The sequence below is a fragment of the Penicillium concentricum genome, assembly GCF_028827145.1.
Source record: "Penicillium concentricum strain IBT 3081 chromosome Unknown utg000002l_segment0_segment0, whole genome shotgun sequence".
Classification (NCBI taxonomy): Eukaryota; Fungi; Ascomycota; class Eurotiomycetes; order Eurotiales; family Aspergillaceae; genus Penicillium; species Penicillium concentricum.
The window spans coordinates 7,278,304-7,294,867 of NW_026622755.1; the positions used below are offsets into that span (position 1 = coordinate 7,278,304).

Below are 16,564 nucleotides of genomic sequence, written 5' to 3' on the forward strand. Positions count from 1 at the left end.
GAAACATAAAACAAGTAAAATCATTGATTCCAAGATTCTTGGAGTTTCCGAATGGCATATTCAGTAGTCCAGCCCAAATCAGCTTCGACGCCCCGTAGCAGATCCACAATAATCTGATGCTCCTCCTCATTCTCAAGACACTGTCCGACAGCGACAAGAAGCGGGACCATGAATATGCGAACACCACCTTGAGGTCGGCCCAATGCAATGCCGCAGACTTCACGGGAACGGAACTCGACCTCTTTCGTGACCTCCCGGTACCCCTGTAAGCGGTCAAATGCTGTAGACGGTGCACTGATCACGTCAGCTGGACGATTGAGCAATAATGCGATACGCCCGAAATGGTAATGTTGCATGGTAGCAGCACAGGTTGTCAAGCTATGGAAGATTTCAGGGAATGGCAAGTAACTCCCTTCGGCGGCCTTTGATAGGTCCTTGGGGCGTTCGATCCGCACCGAAGAACGGAACGTTTCGGGTACATTTTCAAACCATGTTTGAAATTCGAAGGATAGTTTGAGCCAGGTATCTGTGTCCGGATATGGCAGTTGAGCGGTGCTTGGTGATGTGCCCTGGATTTCGGGTGAAGCTGCTGGTGGAGATCCTGTCCACTGCGCGAGCTGTAATTGTTTGGATCTTGCGAGGAAGTTGATGACTTTTGTGACAAGCCAGATCAAGCCATTAGCAGCCTGATCTTCCTGCGATAGAGGTGACCCATTCCGGATGAGATGGAAGGCCTTTTGATCATTAATTGAGATTCCTGCTGCCCGCCAGAGGGGCAGATTCTCTGGGTCGAAGTGTGTAGGTGAACGGGTGAAATAAGAACCGAGATAGTCTTGGCGAGCGAAATTCCAGAAGGCGGCTTGAATGCCATGAGAAAACAGGGCCGATTCGGCCGAATATAAGCTGAGAAGAGACTCAAACAAAGGACGAATGCGAGCAAGTTGCCTGGGTTTGAATGTTAGTAAGGACATAGCAACCACCAACGAGGATATCTTACATGTGCCACTCGTCCCCGGGCATGTCCAAAAGCCTGTACATGGTAAGAAGCGTAGCAGTTGCAAGCAGCTCCTCTGTTTTTCGAATGATCGCCACGTCGTTTGGATCTTCACTCGTGGGTTTCATGCTTGCTTGAATTTGACGAGAGTTGATCCATCGACTAACGATCTCAAATGGGGACTCCAAGATAGCTGAACTAGACACAGTGGTATAGCCATCGGATGTAATGTTATTCAAATCTGAGGCTGCCAGGTAATAGTAATTGGCAGCCTTAAGAAACCAGTCAACCTGAGTTGCATTTGGGTAGATTTCGGTAGTCGCAGGGCTCGTGAACATTCCACCCGTTGAAGCCTTGACCCCTTTCAAACGAGCTAGGTGTTTTGCTGCTAGCGCTGCAATGGCATACTTCACGGACAGATTGTTGATGGCTCGGATAGGAGCATGGACAGTGAAGAATTTCTGAGTATCCGACAAATCCAACCTAGTCACATTATCAATACGCTGTACATGCAAAAAGAAACGTCAGTTGTACGTACCATGGACCTATGATCTCCGAGTAATGTCGAGTAAGGAACGCGATCTCGTGTTCAGTTCCAGTCATGAGCTCCGAGAAGATATCTTGGAATTCATCTTTTTCACTTCGATGTGATGAGCTTTCGGATATAACCCGTTGATAATCGGGACTTTTTTGTGGAATTGCGTTGTAGGTGTTATCAAATGTTGGGAACCCTCCTGCGAGCCCAGTTGGTGAAATTGACTGGTAGATCGGGTTTCTTGTAGATCTGCTGCCTTCTTCGATTCCAGGGATGGAGTTGGAAATTGAGATGGCCGGACTTTCTGGAGCATGCATGGTTGTTTGCTGGGCACTCCCCATAGCAAGCTCTGGCCGGCTAGAAGGACCAGGCATCTCTACGATCATCGGGTCATCTCTCGAGTCTAACCTCGTCTCTCCCATTTGGAAATGAAGAGCTGGATTATCTTGCTCTTTAGGTTGATTCCATTGCAGAGTTTGCTCTTTGGGTTCTAGTTGCGAACTTTTTGACTGTGGGTCTGATATCAGCTCTGCGGGGACCTATCACAAAGCATGAGGGCGTGGGCAGAAAAATAATTGGTAGTTTGACCTACTTTGGGTGAATTGAATGCAGAGCCTGGCTTTGAATGATGCTCTTGATATGGAGCATAACGGCGCCTTACTGTGGCTCCTTGATCGATGAACTTGCGGGTTTGAACATACCCCGGGCATTCTACCCCCGCGGTAGTGCACCGCTGACAATGAGGGCGAGTCTCATCACACTGCTACAGGTTAGCGACAATCTGTAAATCCATGTTTAAATGAAGTGGAACTAACTTTTAGATGCCTCTTTTTGCAACGCTCGCAAGCCTTGTTAGACGGTACCCCAGGCATTGTGCGTTGCGTGCCAGTATCGCGATTTCCAGGGCTTAATGCTCGGATTTTGAGGTCATCTATGAGCCTCCGCTTTGCGTCTTTATAGCACACACAGCTACTTCACATTTCGAACATACATCAGACGAAGATGCAATTCGAGGTCAAGAAATCTAGAATGAATGATGCAAGATGCTTGGCTTCGAAGGTGTGATTACATAACACACCGGACATTTTTCGCCTGAAACTCGGAATTTGGTCACGTTTTTCCCTGTACATCCTGTCGTCATCTACTTCTCTTCTACAAAAAACCATACATCATGCTACGGAAACCGTCATTTTTCGTTGATAGCCAATGTGACACATCTTCTCCATTGATCAGGTCTATTGAAGACGATGTAGAACCGAGGAACTATCAAATACGTTGGGGCTCAATATCTTCAACACAGCCTGTTCTCTCAGGCCCAGAACAAATTCGCGTATATCACGAATGGATTGGTGTGCACTATATTCAATTCACTAGGGATATTTGCTAATTTATTATTGCAGATGCTGGGAAGCCTCACAATATAGTTTGTTGGGAGTGCCGTCTACCTGATAGTCTGATTGGTTGCCAGACATGCTGTAGATCCTATCATACAGCATGCCTATTGGACGTGGTCCGGTCTGCAGATAACTTCCATTGTCCATCTTGCCGGGCAAGAGCTTGGGATCATGCACCGCCCCAGTTCCCTGTGCCATCTCCAGCCCCAAGTACTGGTGGGACAACCCCAAAAGGCCATCCAGACCTGTCATTTGGAAATCTTCCAATCCATGGCGACAGATCAGCAACAGCATCACGGAGTAAATCCTCACTGGCCCCGCGGATGATGCTTCCCCCTAATTTGAACCGTATTGATGAAGTCGATGCTCGCGGCACGCCAGCTGAGTTATTTCCCGTTGCAGAGATGTACCCCCAGCTCCTGGAATATCTAGCGCTGCCGGATGCTGAGACAGATCACCATGCCCAACCGTCACAGTTCAAGCATCAACTGGGAGTGGCGATGAGAGAGATTGAATCAAATCGGGCATCGATGCGAGAGAAGGCAAGTATCCGAGAGGAGTGTTCGAAATTACAACGTGAAAACGCACAAATCAAAGCGTATCTTGATTCCAGGGCCTCACCACAAGATTCTGCCGCTCCTAGCCCTTCGACGGTTTCACACACCATCATCTCAAAACCAGCGTCTGAGCAAAGGGGGAAGGCTTGGGACAGCATTGCACTTGACATGTTTTGATTGTTTATGTCTGGCTGCACGAAGCATTCTGGACTCATAACCAACAAGGAAGGATAAGTGATCGATGAAGACTTGTAACCGCAAACATTGAATGTCTTGAGCTTTTAATTTACCCGACACGATCACTTTCGATGGCCTCGATGTCTGCCGAGCATAATTTCTCGGCATTCTAGATTCATATTGAAAATCCTGAATTTTGCCGACAACCCGACCGGCCGATCGCTATGTTGCTCATGTCACCTCTAGTCACCCTCTCCATGTGTTTACAAAACAGCGCGGAGAAGGTTACATAAAGCAAACGCCTGGGCACAATCTCAACTCATTCCTCTCGGAACTCACGGATCATCCCCTTGGAGAGACCACGTTCCCCGCAGCTCGGGGTAATTGTCTCCCCCTGAACTTCAACGATCGACAATCATATGCCCACGTCATTATGAAGTTTTTGTCGGATCCTTGTTCAAGAATCTTCCGTGCCTATCTTCGCCTTGCCTTTCGCTCCTTGACCTCTCCCCATGTGGGGAACAAGCGAGGGTGGCAGGTATATTCCGGAGCGACCAGATGGGGTGGATGTGACACCATGTTGGCCAAGGGTCGATGCTACGTCCACGGATGAATTGCTCCTGCATATTGTCATTTGGCCTAATGTCCAAGGATGTAACTGGCACCTTCCTGTTTTCCCTAGAAAGGCAGTTCACATGCCGATCTGTTCCGGAATGCTTTCCCCGCGACTTGTTGCCAATCCATAAATAAGGAGCTTAAAATCTGAGGAACGCGTCTTTTCTACGTCTCAATGTAAATTGGGCTGCTATTAGATTCTTCTTTGTGTATGAATGTGGATAGTCCCTGAGTTCATTATGCAACCACACCATTCCTCCTTCCGCATGGGGCTTCTCAGTGGCATCGTAACGGCCCTCTATGTTTCCAATGTGATAGCCGCAAAGGATACTTCGGCAGATGATTCTGACGTCTTGAAATATGTCGATCCTTTGATTGGTACCGCGAATGGAGGTCTGTCCTGAATACCATAAGCCTTTCTGCCAGCTAGGGCTGACAGCTCTTATAGGCCATGTATTTGCTGGCGCGACTTTGCCATTTGGTAGGCCATACCATACTTCGTGCTTTTACCCAGATAAGCTAACAAATGCAGGTATGGCCAAAGCAGTGGCGGACACAACAGGCGAGAATCAGGCTGGCTTCGCTTTTGATACGAAGGTTGTGACAGGGTTCTCACACATGCATGATTCTGGGACTGGTGGCGTAAGTTTTCGCAGATCATTGGAGAACATGCGCTCTATCTGACTCGCTTCAAAGGCCCCATCAATGGGAAATTTCCCTATCTTCGCGCAAGGCAATTGCCCGCAAGACGACATAAACCAGTGCAAATGGCAACAATCGGACAGAGCATCAGTCTGGGACAGAGAGTCCCCTAAAGCTCGCCCGGGATATTTCAGCATTTCATTGGCGAATGGTGTTCATGCGGAAATGACAACCACAAATCGATCTGCTTTATATCGGTTCACGTTCAATGAAAACTCCGGCCAGTCGCTCAGTCCAGTGGTCCTTCTGGATTTGATGGATTTACCTCAAACTCGAACAAGTGGCAGTGCTGACGTGAACCGATCAACTGGGCGTCTTACTGGAAGTGGTACTTTCAGCCCGAGCTTCGGGGCTGGCAGTTACAAGTCATATGTCTGTGTTGATTTCAAGGGAGCAGAGCTTCGTGACACAGGCACCTGGGAGAAAAATCAACCAAACATCAATAAGCGGACGCTGACACTCGGGTCTAATGCCGCATCAACTCTCTCGGCTGGTACATTTGCCAGATTTCACGCCCCCAAAGACAACAGTATTCTTGCTCGCGTTGGCGTTAGCTTCATAAGCGCTGACCAAGCTTGCTCGAACGCGGAGCGAGAACAACCCGACTTTGACTTCGAGGGCACCGTTTCCGCTGCTGAATCTGCTTGGCGAAAGAAGTTGGATACCATCTCTGTGGATGCAGATGGAGTTTCATCAGATCTACAAAAGGTCTTTTGGAGTGGAGCATACCGAACATTCATCAGCCCCCAAGACTATACCGGCGAAAACCCTCTGTGGAAAAGTGACGAGCCGTATTATGACAGTTACTATTGGTGAGCTAACCTGCTTCAAATCAGATGAGTAGGATACTAATAATACGCTCAGTATATGGGACTCATTCCGCAGCATTCATCCGATGCTAACCCTCGTTGATCCTTTCTCACAATCCCTCATGCTTCGCAGCTTGGTCGATACCTATAGACACGAAGGATACCTACCTGACTGTCGCATGTCGCTTTGCAAGGGATGGACGCAAGGCGGTTCCAACGCAGATGTGGTTATGGCAGATGCGTATCTGAAAAAGGTCCCAGGTATCGACTGGGACACTGCATATGAAGCTGTTGTCAAGGATGCAGAGATCGAGCCCAAGAATTGGGATGTGGAAGGCCGCGGTGGCTTGCGGAGTTGGAAAAGTCTCGGCTATATCCCTTTCGATGACCACGATCCTGATGGCCAAGGTCTACACACTCGGAGTATATCTCGAACGGTGGAGTATGCTTACAATGACTTTTGCATTGCCAAGATGGCACAGGGCATGGGTCACCCGGCGGACTATGAGAAATACACGAAACGGTCTGAAAACTGGGTCCATGTGTACAATCCTGACCAGAAGTCAAGCATCAATGGGGTCGACACCAACTTCACTGGATTCCTACAGCCTCGATACACGAATGGCACATGGGGCTACCAGGACCCGATCTTTTGTAGTCCTCTTTTGAACTTCACATCGTGTTACCTCAATGCTGATGGCCATGAGACCTATGAAGGTAGCGCGTGGATGTATACCTTGTAAGTTTACTTATGCTTTATTCTGCCTATATTCACAGCTAACGCTTTACCTACAGCTATGCCCCCCACGACATGGGCTCTCTTATCAAGACGCTGGGCGGTGCCGAATCCTTCACCTCTCGGCTAAGCTATCTACATGACTCTGGCTTGCTCTACGTGGGAGATGAACAGGCATTCTTACCCGTTTATCAATTCCACTACTCGGGACGGCCAGGCCTCTCGGCAAAGCAGAGTCACTTCTACATTCCATCCCAATTCAACACGACAGTCAATGGTATCGCCGGTAACGACGATAGCGGAGCCATGGGCTCATTTGTTGTTTTGAGCATGATGGGTCTCTGGCCAGTTCCCGGTCAGGACGTTTACCTGATCACTCCACCCTACTTCAAGGAAGTCAGCATTCGAAATGCTCTCAATGGAAAGGTTGCCACTATCCGCAACATCAATTTCGACCCTAGTTACAAGTCTATCTATATCCAGAGTGCTAAGTGGAATGGCAAACCGTGGACCAAGAATTGGATCACCCATGACTTCTTCGCTGACGGTGGTGTTCTTGAACTTGTGCTGGGGCCTAAGGAGAGTGAATGGGGAACTCATATTCGGGATCTCCCGCCGAGTTTGAGTGATTATCGGTGAATTTTTGATTGGCAATTGAGGAGAAACTGTGCTGAGAGAGAGTGACAGTCCGGGATTGTCCTTTATATACTACATGGGTAACTCCGTAAAGCTTAGCCATTACTAGGACCGAATATGGACATTGAGCAACATTATTCTCGTTCGATCATCTTTAACTTGAAAACATAATATAGCCCGTTGATCTATCAAATCACGAGACATCATCATTATTTAGTGAACCTATGGTAGTGTGTATCCTCCATCAATAACGACATTTGCACCAGTCATATAACTAGACGCATCCGAGGCGCAGAACACGTAGGCCTAAAGAAGGTTGTCAGTCGAATTCCAGAGGAGCTAGATCTGTGGAATCTTACCCCCTTCAGCTCATAAGACTCAGCCATTCTCTTGGCAGGAATCAAGTCGAACCACTTATCGCGCCACTCCTTAGGGAAAGTATCCAGAATCTCGGTAGCGATGTATCCAGGCGAGATGCAGTTGACTCGGCAGTAGTCAACCCACTCGACAGACAAGCACTTGGCAAGCTGAACAACACCCGCCTTAGACGCATTGTACTATAAAGGGATGAGCGATATGAAGGGATCATTTTCGATAGAGAACATACCGCCGCTTGCTTCTGTGGGAGATTGACCAGAGTCGCACTGACAGAGGCCGTGAAAATAACATTTCCACGACCCTGTTCCTTGAATATCCGGCCAGCGGCCTGGGCAGAATAGAAAGCACCATCAAGATTAACCTTCATAATCTCGCTCCATTGATCGGCCGTGTAATCTTCGGCGGCGGTGTTGGAGGCAATCCCAGAGTTGACGACCATGATATCAAGTTTCCCGAAATCCTTCGCGATCTGTTGCACAACCCCCTCGATCTCAGACTGAATGGCCACATTGGCTTTGTACGCTGCTGCGCGGACGTTGTTAGTAGATGCAATTTCAGCTGCAATTGTCTCGGCGGTATTGGATGTGTGATAGATCAAGGCGACCTTTGCAATTTGTTAATTTGATCTTTTTGTAGTATCAGGTAGTATGGTTTACATTTGCACCGGCTTCGGCCAATCCTCTCGAGACTTCAAGACCGATTCCACGAGCGCCTCCTGTGAGAGAGTGTTATTGAGACGCTTTTGATGTCGGAAGATATCGTACCAGTCACAATAGCGACTTTGCCTGTGAGGTCGAAGGCCTTCATGACATGCTGGTTTGGGGGTTGTGCGAGGACCATTTTGTCGTATAGCTTTCTTGCACTCGTGATAATGATATGAACAACAATCGAAGCTTCAAGGGAGAAGTTGAGAGTCTGAGACGTGTCAGCCCCCCCCCTCTATCCCCACATCGGGTCATCTCCGTGTGCCAACTCCGTGTTCTCCAATCATCGCAACTTCCTCCTGCAGCTCGTGCAGCGAAAAATGGGCCAGACCTTATTAGGGCAATTCCTGCCGAAAGCGACGTAACGCTGATGATCATGAATCAGTCTACTTTGCTCAATGTCCAGTGAGGCCCTTAATTTTCTGGCTGGTTCACTTTCTCGTTGCTTTGATGTGAACCGTTGGCACGGGTAGCTGACGTGGTTGGGTGAGAGGCATCGAGACGTCGGTTCACTTTTTTGAGTCCCTTGAACAACTGCTTGTTCTCCCTCGTAAGCTCGTAGGCCCAAAGGAGGGCGAGGGCTTCGTTAGACTTGGTATTTTCCATTGTCAAAGATGGGGCCAGAGAGGTGGAGAGGAAGAGAAGAAAGCGGATGACAGGAGGGAGATTTTGGATCCAAGGAAACAAAAATATTCGCCCACTTATACGGCCTTGTGGTGTCTTTTTGGTAGTCTCTTGAATATTTCCTCCCCCTTGTGTTAGTTTCATCTTATTCTGGTAGATTTTCTGGTGCAATCACTGGCTTCATATATCTGTATAGTTGCAGTCTTCCAGGTAACCCTCTGCTTCGCCTCTACTGTATTTCTACAAGATTCATAAAGGAGAAAATAATGCAAAGAAGCGCCAAACCTCACGCGCTTTCTAAGGTGATATTTCTCCGAATATTATGAGTAACATGAAACCTCAATCTGCAAGAAAACAATGCAAAGAAGCGCTAAATCTCACGCGTTTTCAAAGGCCATGTATCTCCGAATGTTATGAGCAGCATAAAGCCTCAATCTGCAAGTTCCCAGCTTGTCCCCCACATCCTTCGGGTTTCTCTCCCTACTCGCTATCAGGGGGAATTTCATCCATGGAATAGTCCTCATCTTCAATATTGACCTTGTTGATCTGAGTCTTTTCCTGGTCATCATCCTTGTCCTGGTCCTGGTCATCACTTTTGATGGAAGCTTCCATTGCATCAAGCTTCTTTTTCAGGCGCTTGAATCTCATCATAGCGGCATTGTTCTTGATGCCAAAGTGTTTGGCGACAGCCGGGAAGTCAATCTGTGAGTTGATATTGTTAGCATAATGGTTAGATGTTCAGTGAACCGGGAAAAACACTGACGTGGACATCCGAGACCTTGTGGCAGGTCCACAGGAACAAGATCTGTCTTTTCAAATCAGAGGACTCTTTGGTGTCCTTTGGCTTGGTTGGGCTTTTTCTGGCCTTCGTGGGCTGCTTTGGAGCCATTTTCACTCGAAAAATGAAGGTGTAATGAGTAGGTAGTTACAAGTGACTGTGAATGCTTCGTGATAATTGACTGTTGCTTAGAAGAGGGAGAGGAGGAAGAAGTAAAGTGTGAGAGATCGAGGACGAGCTTTTATAGTGTCACTTGATAGCAAACAACCAGCAAGAAAGCCTCGCTCTCAACTTACATGGACATTAACATAGCCCTATGCCGCAATGCAATAGTGTACATATTCTTTTATTCTGATTCAAATGGCCCTTCCTCTTTACATACATTAGTCTATCAAATTTGGGGTATAACCACAGTCAAAACAAGAAGCCACTGAGAAGCGCTCGACAAGCGAAGAACCAAACACCCTATGTCTTCACGGACTCAATGTTCTTGACTGGATGTAAAAAGATAGGAGGAAGACAGAGTCGAGAGTTTTCCTTCTCCCACTGCACACAATTAGCACCAGAATATGTCAAAGACCGCAATAGCAAGAACTTACCTCTTTGGCACTGTCATAGCCCATCCAGGCTCTGTATAACCTCTCTGCAAATTTCGAGTCAAACATAAACGTCGTATTGTAGAGGATATCATCATGTTTTCCCCAACTCCAGATACTGTCCATTCCAGCGTTGACCTTTCCAGGTTCACCCGGGTTGGCGCGACGGTTCAATTCTTCCGGGTCCCATTTGGAATCATGGTACACCGGTTGAGGAACCTGAACCGCCTTCAAACCATAGTACAAAGCCCATGATATAGGAGACATCTCAGAAGCGAGTCCGACCCCCGATTTCACCTTATCGTTATGCACCAGGGCGAGAAGTCGCGCCGAGATGCGAGACATTGCCACGACAGCTGCCCAGCGTGGGGTCTCCTGGTCTTGAGGGAAATTGAAGACGCGATCACGGAAAGGCCACTCCGTACCAACTGGGTTGAAATGAGGCAACCAGGTGATCAGATCGGCTTCTTCGCCCACACCCCATGTCCCTGTTTCGTTTGATGGGTGTGGCACAGGTGGCATAATGGCTTGTCCTTTGATGTCGATGCCTTCTGCGGGTCGAGGACCCCAAACAGTGCCGTTGTCATGGCCACGCATTTTCTGATCCACCTTCTTCGTGAATTCTTCCCAGGTGCCGTGGACAGCGGGAATATAGAAGTGAGAGTTACGCTCCCACAGATACTTTCGTGGCTGCTGTTTCGCAAACTCTGTTGCCTTGTGTAAAAGGTCGTACATATGGCCGGTATATCGCGAGTCCATCTCAAACTGCCAGATGTAGTCGTATTGAGGGTGTAGTCGTGAGAAGATTTGCGTGGGCTGGAAATATTGCAATATCGCTCTAATATAATGTCAGCAAGACAGTCTAGCTCTCAGTGCGTGAACACATACACATGAACCTCAATCGCAGGATACCAAGCGTTCAGCATATCCGCGTTAAACCATACCGCCAGACTGCGCAGCTCCTGTGGCAAATGTTTCTCTTCGAATGCCTTCCAGGCCGCACGATCAGTCTTTGTGGGCAATTTCTCGCCCTGGCAGTCGATCATGAGAATAACTTCATATTCCGCACCCGAGTAGAGTGCCAACTCCATAATCATAGATCGAATATGATACAAGTCGTTCTTGGTGTATTTCATACCGATCCAAGAGCGCAGTATAACAGCTGTCCGGGGTTGGATCTTGCTTGTTTCGTTCAAGGGCTCGCGGGGCTTTAAATCCTTGTCCAGTGACTTGTACAGAGCGACAATCTTTTCTTCAGATGGTTGCGTGCGATATCGATCGCTATTGCGCTGCAGACACTGATCTTGCAAATTGGCCCAGTCGACCATCTTCCAGTCTATTTCGACGGTCTCATTGGAACCATTTTTATGCGAATCGTGGATTTGAGTGGTTGCATTGCCCTGAAGGTAACCATATGCGCCATATCGGGAGTAGCGATCGGCACAGAGGCTGTTGTTCAAATTCCACGACTCATACGATCCAAAAATTGGTGTTGGGAAATCTGCCTCTGATTAGTTTTCTGTCGGCGTCTAGAATATTCCTCTTCGCACCTGAAGTATTCCAACGAAACCCGCTCATCATCATATCTTCATTTTTGCGAGTCAGGGGTTGCCCGCCAGGTCCAATGCATGGCTGGTAAGAACCATTTGACGTCGATGTCCCTTCCGCATCATAGTGTGGATAGGGGTCGTTGATCACTTGAGGCGAAATTCGATATTGACCCGCATAATCGCTCGGGAACGGGTCAATAGATTCTGTAGGAGTAGGGTCGGTAGGGTCGGTAGGGGGCGTAGGGGGCGTAGGGGGCGCTGTAGGGGGAGGGCTGATACAAATCAGAATGGGCCAATAAGGGGGGAGAAACGAGGGATCTTCTACTTTGACAGCTTCACCCGCAATGGAACTACTAGAGCATCTCTGGAATAGAAAAAGATCACAAAGACCAGGCACAGGGCGACGACAGCGAACCAACGCCTTGAAGAAGCGAAAAACCACCTCAGTACCACGAAGAAATCCATTAGAAGCTAGAAACTGCAAAATCCAAATATTTATTCCGGGGGGATCTCATGTTTTGTATTGATTCTTGATGCCTAGTGGCTTGGCTCGTCTTCATCTGTTTGTTCGGCCAATAGAGAGCGAACGCATGGAGACTGCCGAGAGACCCGAACGGGAGAGGGAATATTAAACATAGTATTTCTACGTCTTTTAGCCAGAGTACAGTCCTTCAGGGCTTGTGATTCAAAGTCAGTATCTGTTATTTTCAGCACTTGGCGGGATCCGGATACCCCGGGATCTGCTATTTCTCTATTTTGATATTTGTAGCCCTACTTTTTAGAGAATCCAGGAATATGAAGAATATGTACTCTTGATATCATATCGCTATGTACTCAAATAGTAATACGGACAAAAACACAGCTCCAATAGCAGCCCGTAACAATATATCAAACAGGCATTCCAATATGGTTACACGTATTTCTTCCAGAATGGGATTTCACTAGTCAGTCCCAGCTCGTCGACCCCATCCACTGAAAAATCCCCCGCCATTGTTGCTGGGTGGTGTTCCAAGTGTCTTCGGACCTTCAGTGGGAGATTTATTCGCCAAGCTGATCCGCGACTGCGATAGTCCAACAAAGGAATGGCGGTTTTCAGGATTTGCCGCCTGGGTCTTAATCATTTTCCGCAATGCGTCCAACTTGCCCTTTACTTCCTCAAGTTCCTGCCTAGCAACCGCCTCTGCCGTCTTGGCAGTAACCAAGTCCATGAGCAGCGTGTCGTCCGGGGGAGTTTTATTACTCTCCATCGACAAAACTCTCTGCAGACCCAGGCTGCTTGTCCGTCTGTTATATGTGGGGCTTTTTGCCGAGTTGGTGCGGGCTAGCTTGAACTCGCGCAGACCACTAGTGGGAGATTGAGACTCCCCAGAGTCAACCGCAGAAGAAGACGTTGTGTCTAGCGGAATTTCGGATATAGGAGTTTTGAGGTTACGCAGCTCGCGGTTCATGCGCTCGAGCCGCTGTCGATCCCGATGACCGTCTTGAATCCGGCCCCGGGCTTCTCGTAATTGCTCCTTGAGGGACGAGTTCTCCTGTTCGAAATCGTCGATGCGCCGGGTGAGGTTCAAGCAACGACCGGCTTCCACTTCGTGCATTTCCTTCCATCGAGTAACATCGTCATTGAGTTGGAGTTTGGTTTGGGTGATCGAAACACGCTTCGGTTTGACCGATTCAAAACGTGTTTGCGCTTTGTTTATTAATTCGGCCGGTTGTGTCTCAGTCGGCTGTTCTCTGATTTGGTTCAACATCTCCTTGGCCAGTGTATGGTCTTCCTCCCGCTCCTCCCTCTCCTGCTGCAGTTCACGTGTGAGGTTGGCTTGCTGGCGCTGAAGATCGCTGAGCGCCATCAAGAGCTCTTCAATTTGGGTATGGAGGTCGCGGTCTTTGTGATGTGAAGACATGTTGGATTTAACGCGCGATTTCTGACTATCGGCGCTAGCTGCACCCGCTGATAGTTCAGTGGCAGCGGTACTTGCGTCGGATGTAGTTTCAATGGAGTTGAGAGTAGATGTAAGGCTCTGTTTGGAGGTAGAGCGACGAATTGTACTGTTCTGACGTGACCGGTTAGTATTCGGATTAAGCGACTTGACCGAATTGTGAGAGTTTGAGCCAGCCCATAGTCGCCCAAGGAAGCCAGAAGCCGTTGCCTGCATCTGCGGGGAGGGTCCCGTTGGTGAGCCTTTAGATTGGTGGTAGCTGGCTTCAAGAGTTCGAAGACTCTCGTTCGTCACGAGAGGGGTGAGAGACACGAAATCATTAACAAGATCATCAGCATTGAAGGCATATCTGAATATCACGGGTTAGCGGGTTTCTTTGTTTCCAAGATTCGCTTTGTGCGGTGCCAAAAACTCACGTGTCCCACAAGCTTCGAGATAATAACAGTTGCATCACGTCTTCAAATTCGCTGCAAGCCAAAATTCTTTTCTCGTTGCGCTGCATCAGGGAAAGTGCAACTCGCATTAAAGTCTCGCATGCGCCTTCCAAAAAAATTACATCGTAAATTCGGAGAAGCATCGGCAGCGGACATGCCACCGCAAAGAATGATAAGAACCACTGCGATACGTAGACCGGCTCAACGTGCAGTGCTTCCAGATGTTGGAACAGGACCGGCCTGTGACGTGCTAGAAGATTTTGGAACTGATAAACATGAAGGTGGAGACCAGAAAGGTCCGGAAGATAGCAAGTTCGGAGGTTGTAATGATCCATGAGGCTACAATACGTGATGCATTAGGACGGCTTCTCCAAGTTATATCATCGTCCACGGTGACTTACCGGACAAGAACACAAAAGGCCTCAGCATCTGACATGTGCATGAGTAGAGGGCCTACCACAAATCCAAGACCTTGGCAGTAGCCAATCTTGGTATCATAAAGACTGAAGCATCGCAATACTCGGCCGAGCATTTGTTGGCCCTCGCCGTTCGGGTCGCGGAACATTTCAACATTGGGAAAGCTGCGACCAATATCTTTTCCAATCAGGCCATCGTAAGGACTGCTTTCACCCGAAAGTCTCTGGAATTCATTCAACAGATTAGGATCGCGTGCGCCCGCTAGGCTAGGCCACACCACTCCTCGCAATGGCGGAGGCACACCTCCTTGAATCTTATTCGAGGTCAATGTCGGCAAACGATGGGCAGTCTGATGATAATCGGCAACAAGTGCAGCCCAAAACTCTAATTCGGTCATCGGAGGAGGGGGTAGCTGCGAGTACCGCAGCTCTGCCCGAGTGGGATCCTTAATGAGTCGCTTGATCTGGTGTAGAGACTCGGAGCGGGATTGCCGCTGGTGTATCTTGCCATCAGGAACCTCTGTTATCCCGGATTTGGGGTTGGTCGCTAAAGCGTTGTTTTCTTGTTCGAGTCGAGCGAGGAGTAGGGCCGTAGACTAAAATTAGGTTAAGAATGTTAGCACCCATTCTAGAATTCTGTCACAGCTTATCAGACTTACTTCATCGGACCCCTCCCCACGCGGTTCTCGTTCCTCTGTCTTATCAAGGTTCTCCCAATCCACCTCATTGTCAAACATTTCGCCTGTCTGCCTCTCCCTGTTCACACCTGGGGTTTCGGGAGTAGGAGTGGTTCTCGCCGCGTCCTGTAATGGCACCGGTCCAAAAGAGTCCTCACTCTCCTTCTCAAGATGGCTCATCTCCACTGGAGTTGGAGGGATGTCAAGAGTGCGCCAATCCGGTTGGGTGTGCTCTGAACTGGACTGGTTATCGGATAACGCGACGGTGACCATGGAGTCATGGTTAAGCGCGTGAGCGCTGGGAGATGGCTCGAAACCTTCCATTCTGACGTGTGACGCGATAGGGAAATAGAGTAATGGTGGAAAGGTGTCGACGCGTTATTGACAATCTTGATATCGGAGGATAGCAGGGAATATTTCAGGGTTTCAACTGCATAATGCACACAAGTATTCAAGAAAACCAATTCTTACAGAAATGGACCTAGATATCTAGACTTGTATCCAGTACAAGGAGAAAAGGCTGGAGGAAAAAAGGGAGTCAGGAGAGATCCCACTTTCGTTAGCCCCCCTTTAGCTTTCCCCTCGTGGAGTCTCGGCCCCGTCGATCCTCCTCATACACCGACTGTTTGACCATTGAAATGAATATATTATGGCATTTTGGAAGAAATTATGTATATTGTATCAGATATAAGATAGTATTGATTCCATATATGTTTGTCCAGGGTTCCCCCACATTAACCAAATTGGTACCGGAGGTTTTCAAGTATATTAATCCTAGAGTATGCTTATAGTCATGATGAGCACTAATGTACATGTACGGAGCAGACTCCGTTACATATGTCTCGATTCCCGTTATCTCTGCATATTGCCTGCAGGTACTCCGTACTGCAGCTCATATTTGGAAGATTAAAGGTTCAAGGGGCACCGTTATTGTACGGTCTTGTATTTTAGATACATCCACAGGTCCATCTGTAATATTGCCTTGGTTTTTATTGGCTAGTATTGTATATATGGCCGAATTGATTGGAGAAACCCCCGGGCTTATATTGAAATACAATTACCACCCCCTGGCGTGTCAGTTTCACCTCGATATTGAGGCTGGCCAACGTTGTGCTTATATTGTAAACCATACATTCCAAGGGTGACTCGAAAGGATTATATACAGATTTGATGTCTACTTATATTATTACGGAGTACTCCATACAGACTTCTGTACCACACCCTAGGGCTCACACCATTTATCCACAGAGTGTGGTCCATGCGGTCCGCCTGTCAATGGGATATTTTCCAACCCACTTTTCCAGATTTTTAGGAA

At 48.1% G+C, this 16,564-nt stretch overlaps 8 protein-coding genes across 8 annotated transcripts; 2 read left to right on the top strand and 6 right to left on the bottom strand.

The window, feature by feature from the left end:
* Positions 1-20: 20 nt before the first annotated feature.
* Positions 21-2,401, bottom strand: N7517_006485 (Zn(II)2Cys6 transcription factor domain-containing protein; the record flags this gene model as incomplete). Its single annotated transcript, XM_056724215.1, has 5 exons — positions 21-945; positions 998-1,477; positions 1,533-2,068; positions 2,122-2,289; positions 2,345-2,401. 5 exons carry the CDS (start codon positions 2,399-2,401, stop codon positions 21-23), a joined length of 2,166 nt encoding a protein of 721 aa, XP_056580465.1.
* Positions 2,402-2,920: 519 nt separating this feature from the next.
* On the bottom strand, positions 2,921-3,217 carry N7517_006486 (uncharacterized protein; the record flags this gene model as incomplete). The annotated part of the gene is made up of 1 exon (XM_056724216.1): positions 2,921-3,217. The coding sequence occupies one exon, from the start codon at positions 3,215-3,217 to the stop codon at positions 2,921-2,923; it is 297 nt and encodes a 98-aa protein (XP_056580466.1).
* Positions 3,218-3,249: 32 nt separating this feature from the next.
* N7517_006487 (PHD finger protein) lies at positions 3,250-3,657 on the top strand (the record flags this gene model as incomplete). The annotated part of the gene is made up of 1 exon (XM_056724217.1): positions 3,250-3,657. One exon carries the CDS (start codon positions 3,250-3,252, stop codon positions 3,655-3,657), a length of 408 nt encoding a protein of 135 aa, XP_056580467.1.
* An 881-nt stretch (positions 3,658-4,538) lies between these two features.
* On the top strand, positions 4,539-7,158 carry N7517_006488 (glycoside hydrolase family 92 protein; the record flags this gene model as incomplete). The annotated part of the gene is made up of 6 exons (XM_056724218.1): positions 4,539-4,665; positions 4,721-4,753; positions 4,805-4,914; positions 4,969-5,786; positions 5,839-6,522; positions 6,579-7,158. 6 exons carry the CDS (start codon positions 4,539-4,541, stop codon positions 7,156-7,158), a joined length of 2,352 nt encoding a protein of 783 aa, XP_056580468.1.
* Positions 7,159-7,377: 219 nt separating this feature from the next.
* Positions 7,378-8,373, bottom strand: N7517_006489 (SDR family oxidoreductase; the record flags this gene model as incomplete). The annotated part of the gene is made up of 5 exons (XM_056724219.1): positions 7,378-7,461; positions 7,515-7,712; positions 7,763-8,137; positions 8,190-8,248; positions 8,298-8,373. The coding sequence occupies 5 exons, from the start codon at positions 8,371-8,373 to the stop codon at positions 7,378-7,380; spliced, it is 792 nt and encodes a 263-aa protein (XP_056580469.1).
* A 278-nt stretch (positions 8,374-8,651) lies between these two features.
* Positions 8,652-8,843, bottom strand: N7517_006490 (uncharacterized protein; the record flags this gene model as incomplete). Its single annotated transcript, XM_056724220.1, has 1 exon — positions 8,652-8,843. One exon carries the CDS (start codon positions 8,841-8,843, stop codon positions 8,652-8,654), a length of 192 nt encoding a protein of 63 aa, XP_056580470.1.
* A 498-nt stretch (positions 8,844-9,341) lies between these two features.
* Positions 9,342-9,750, bottom strand: N7517_006491 (uncharacterized protein; the record flags this gene model as incomplete). Its single annotated transcript, XM_056724221.1, has 2 exons — positions 9,342-9,563; positions 9,625-9,750. 2 exons carry the CDS (start codon positions 9,748-9,750, stop codon positions 9,342-9,344), a joined length of 348 nt encoding a protein of 115 aa, XP_056580471.1.
* Positions 9,751-10,104: 354 nt separating this feature from the next.
* Positions 10,105-15,573, bottom strand: N7517_006492 (putative GTPase activating protein (Evi5); the record flags this gene model as incomplete). The annotated part of the gene is made up of 8 exons (XM_056724222.1): positions 10,105-10,185; positions 10,239-11,073; positions 11,124-11,736; positions 11,786-12,057; positions 12,728-14,071; positions 14,139-14,495; positions 14,558-15,168; positions 15,232-15,573. 8 exons carry the CDS (start codon positions 15,571-15,573, stop codon positions 10,105-10,107), a joined length of 4,455 nt encoding a protein of 1,484 aa, XP_056580472.1.
* Between the last annotated feature and the right edge of the window lie 991 nt (positions 15,574-16,564).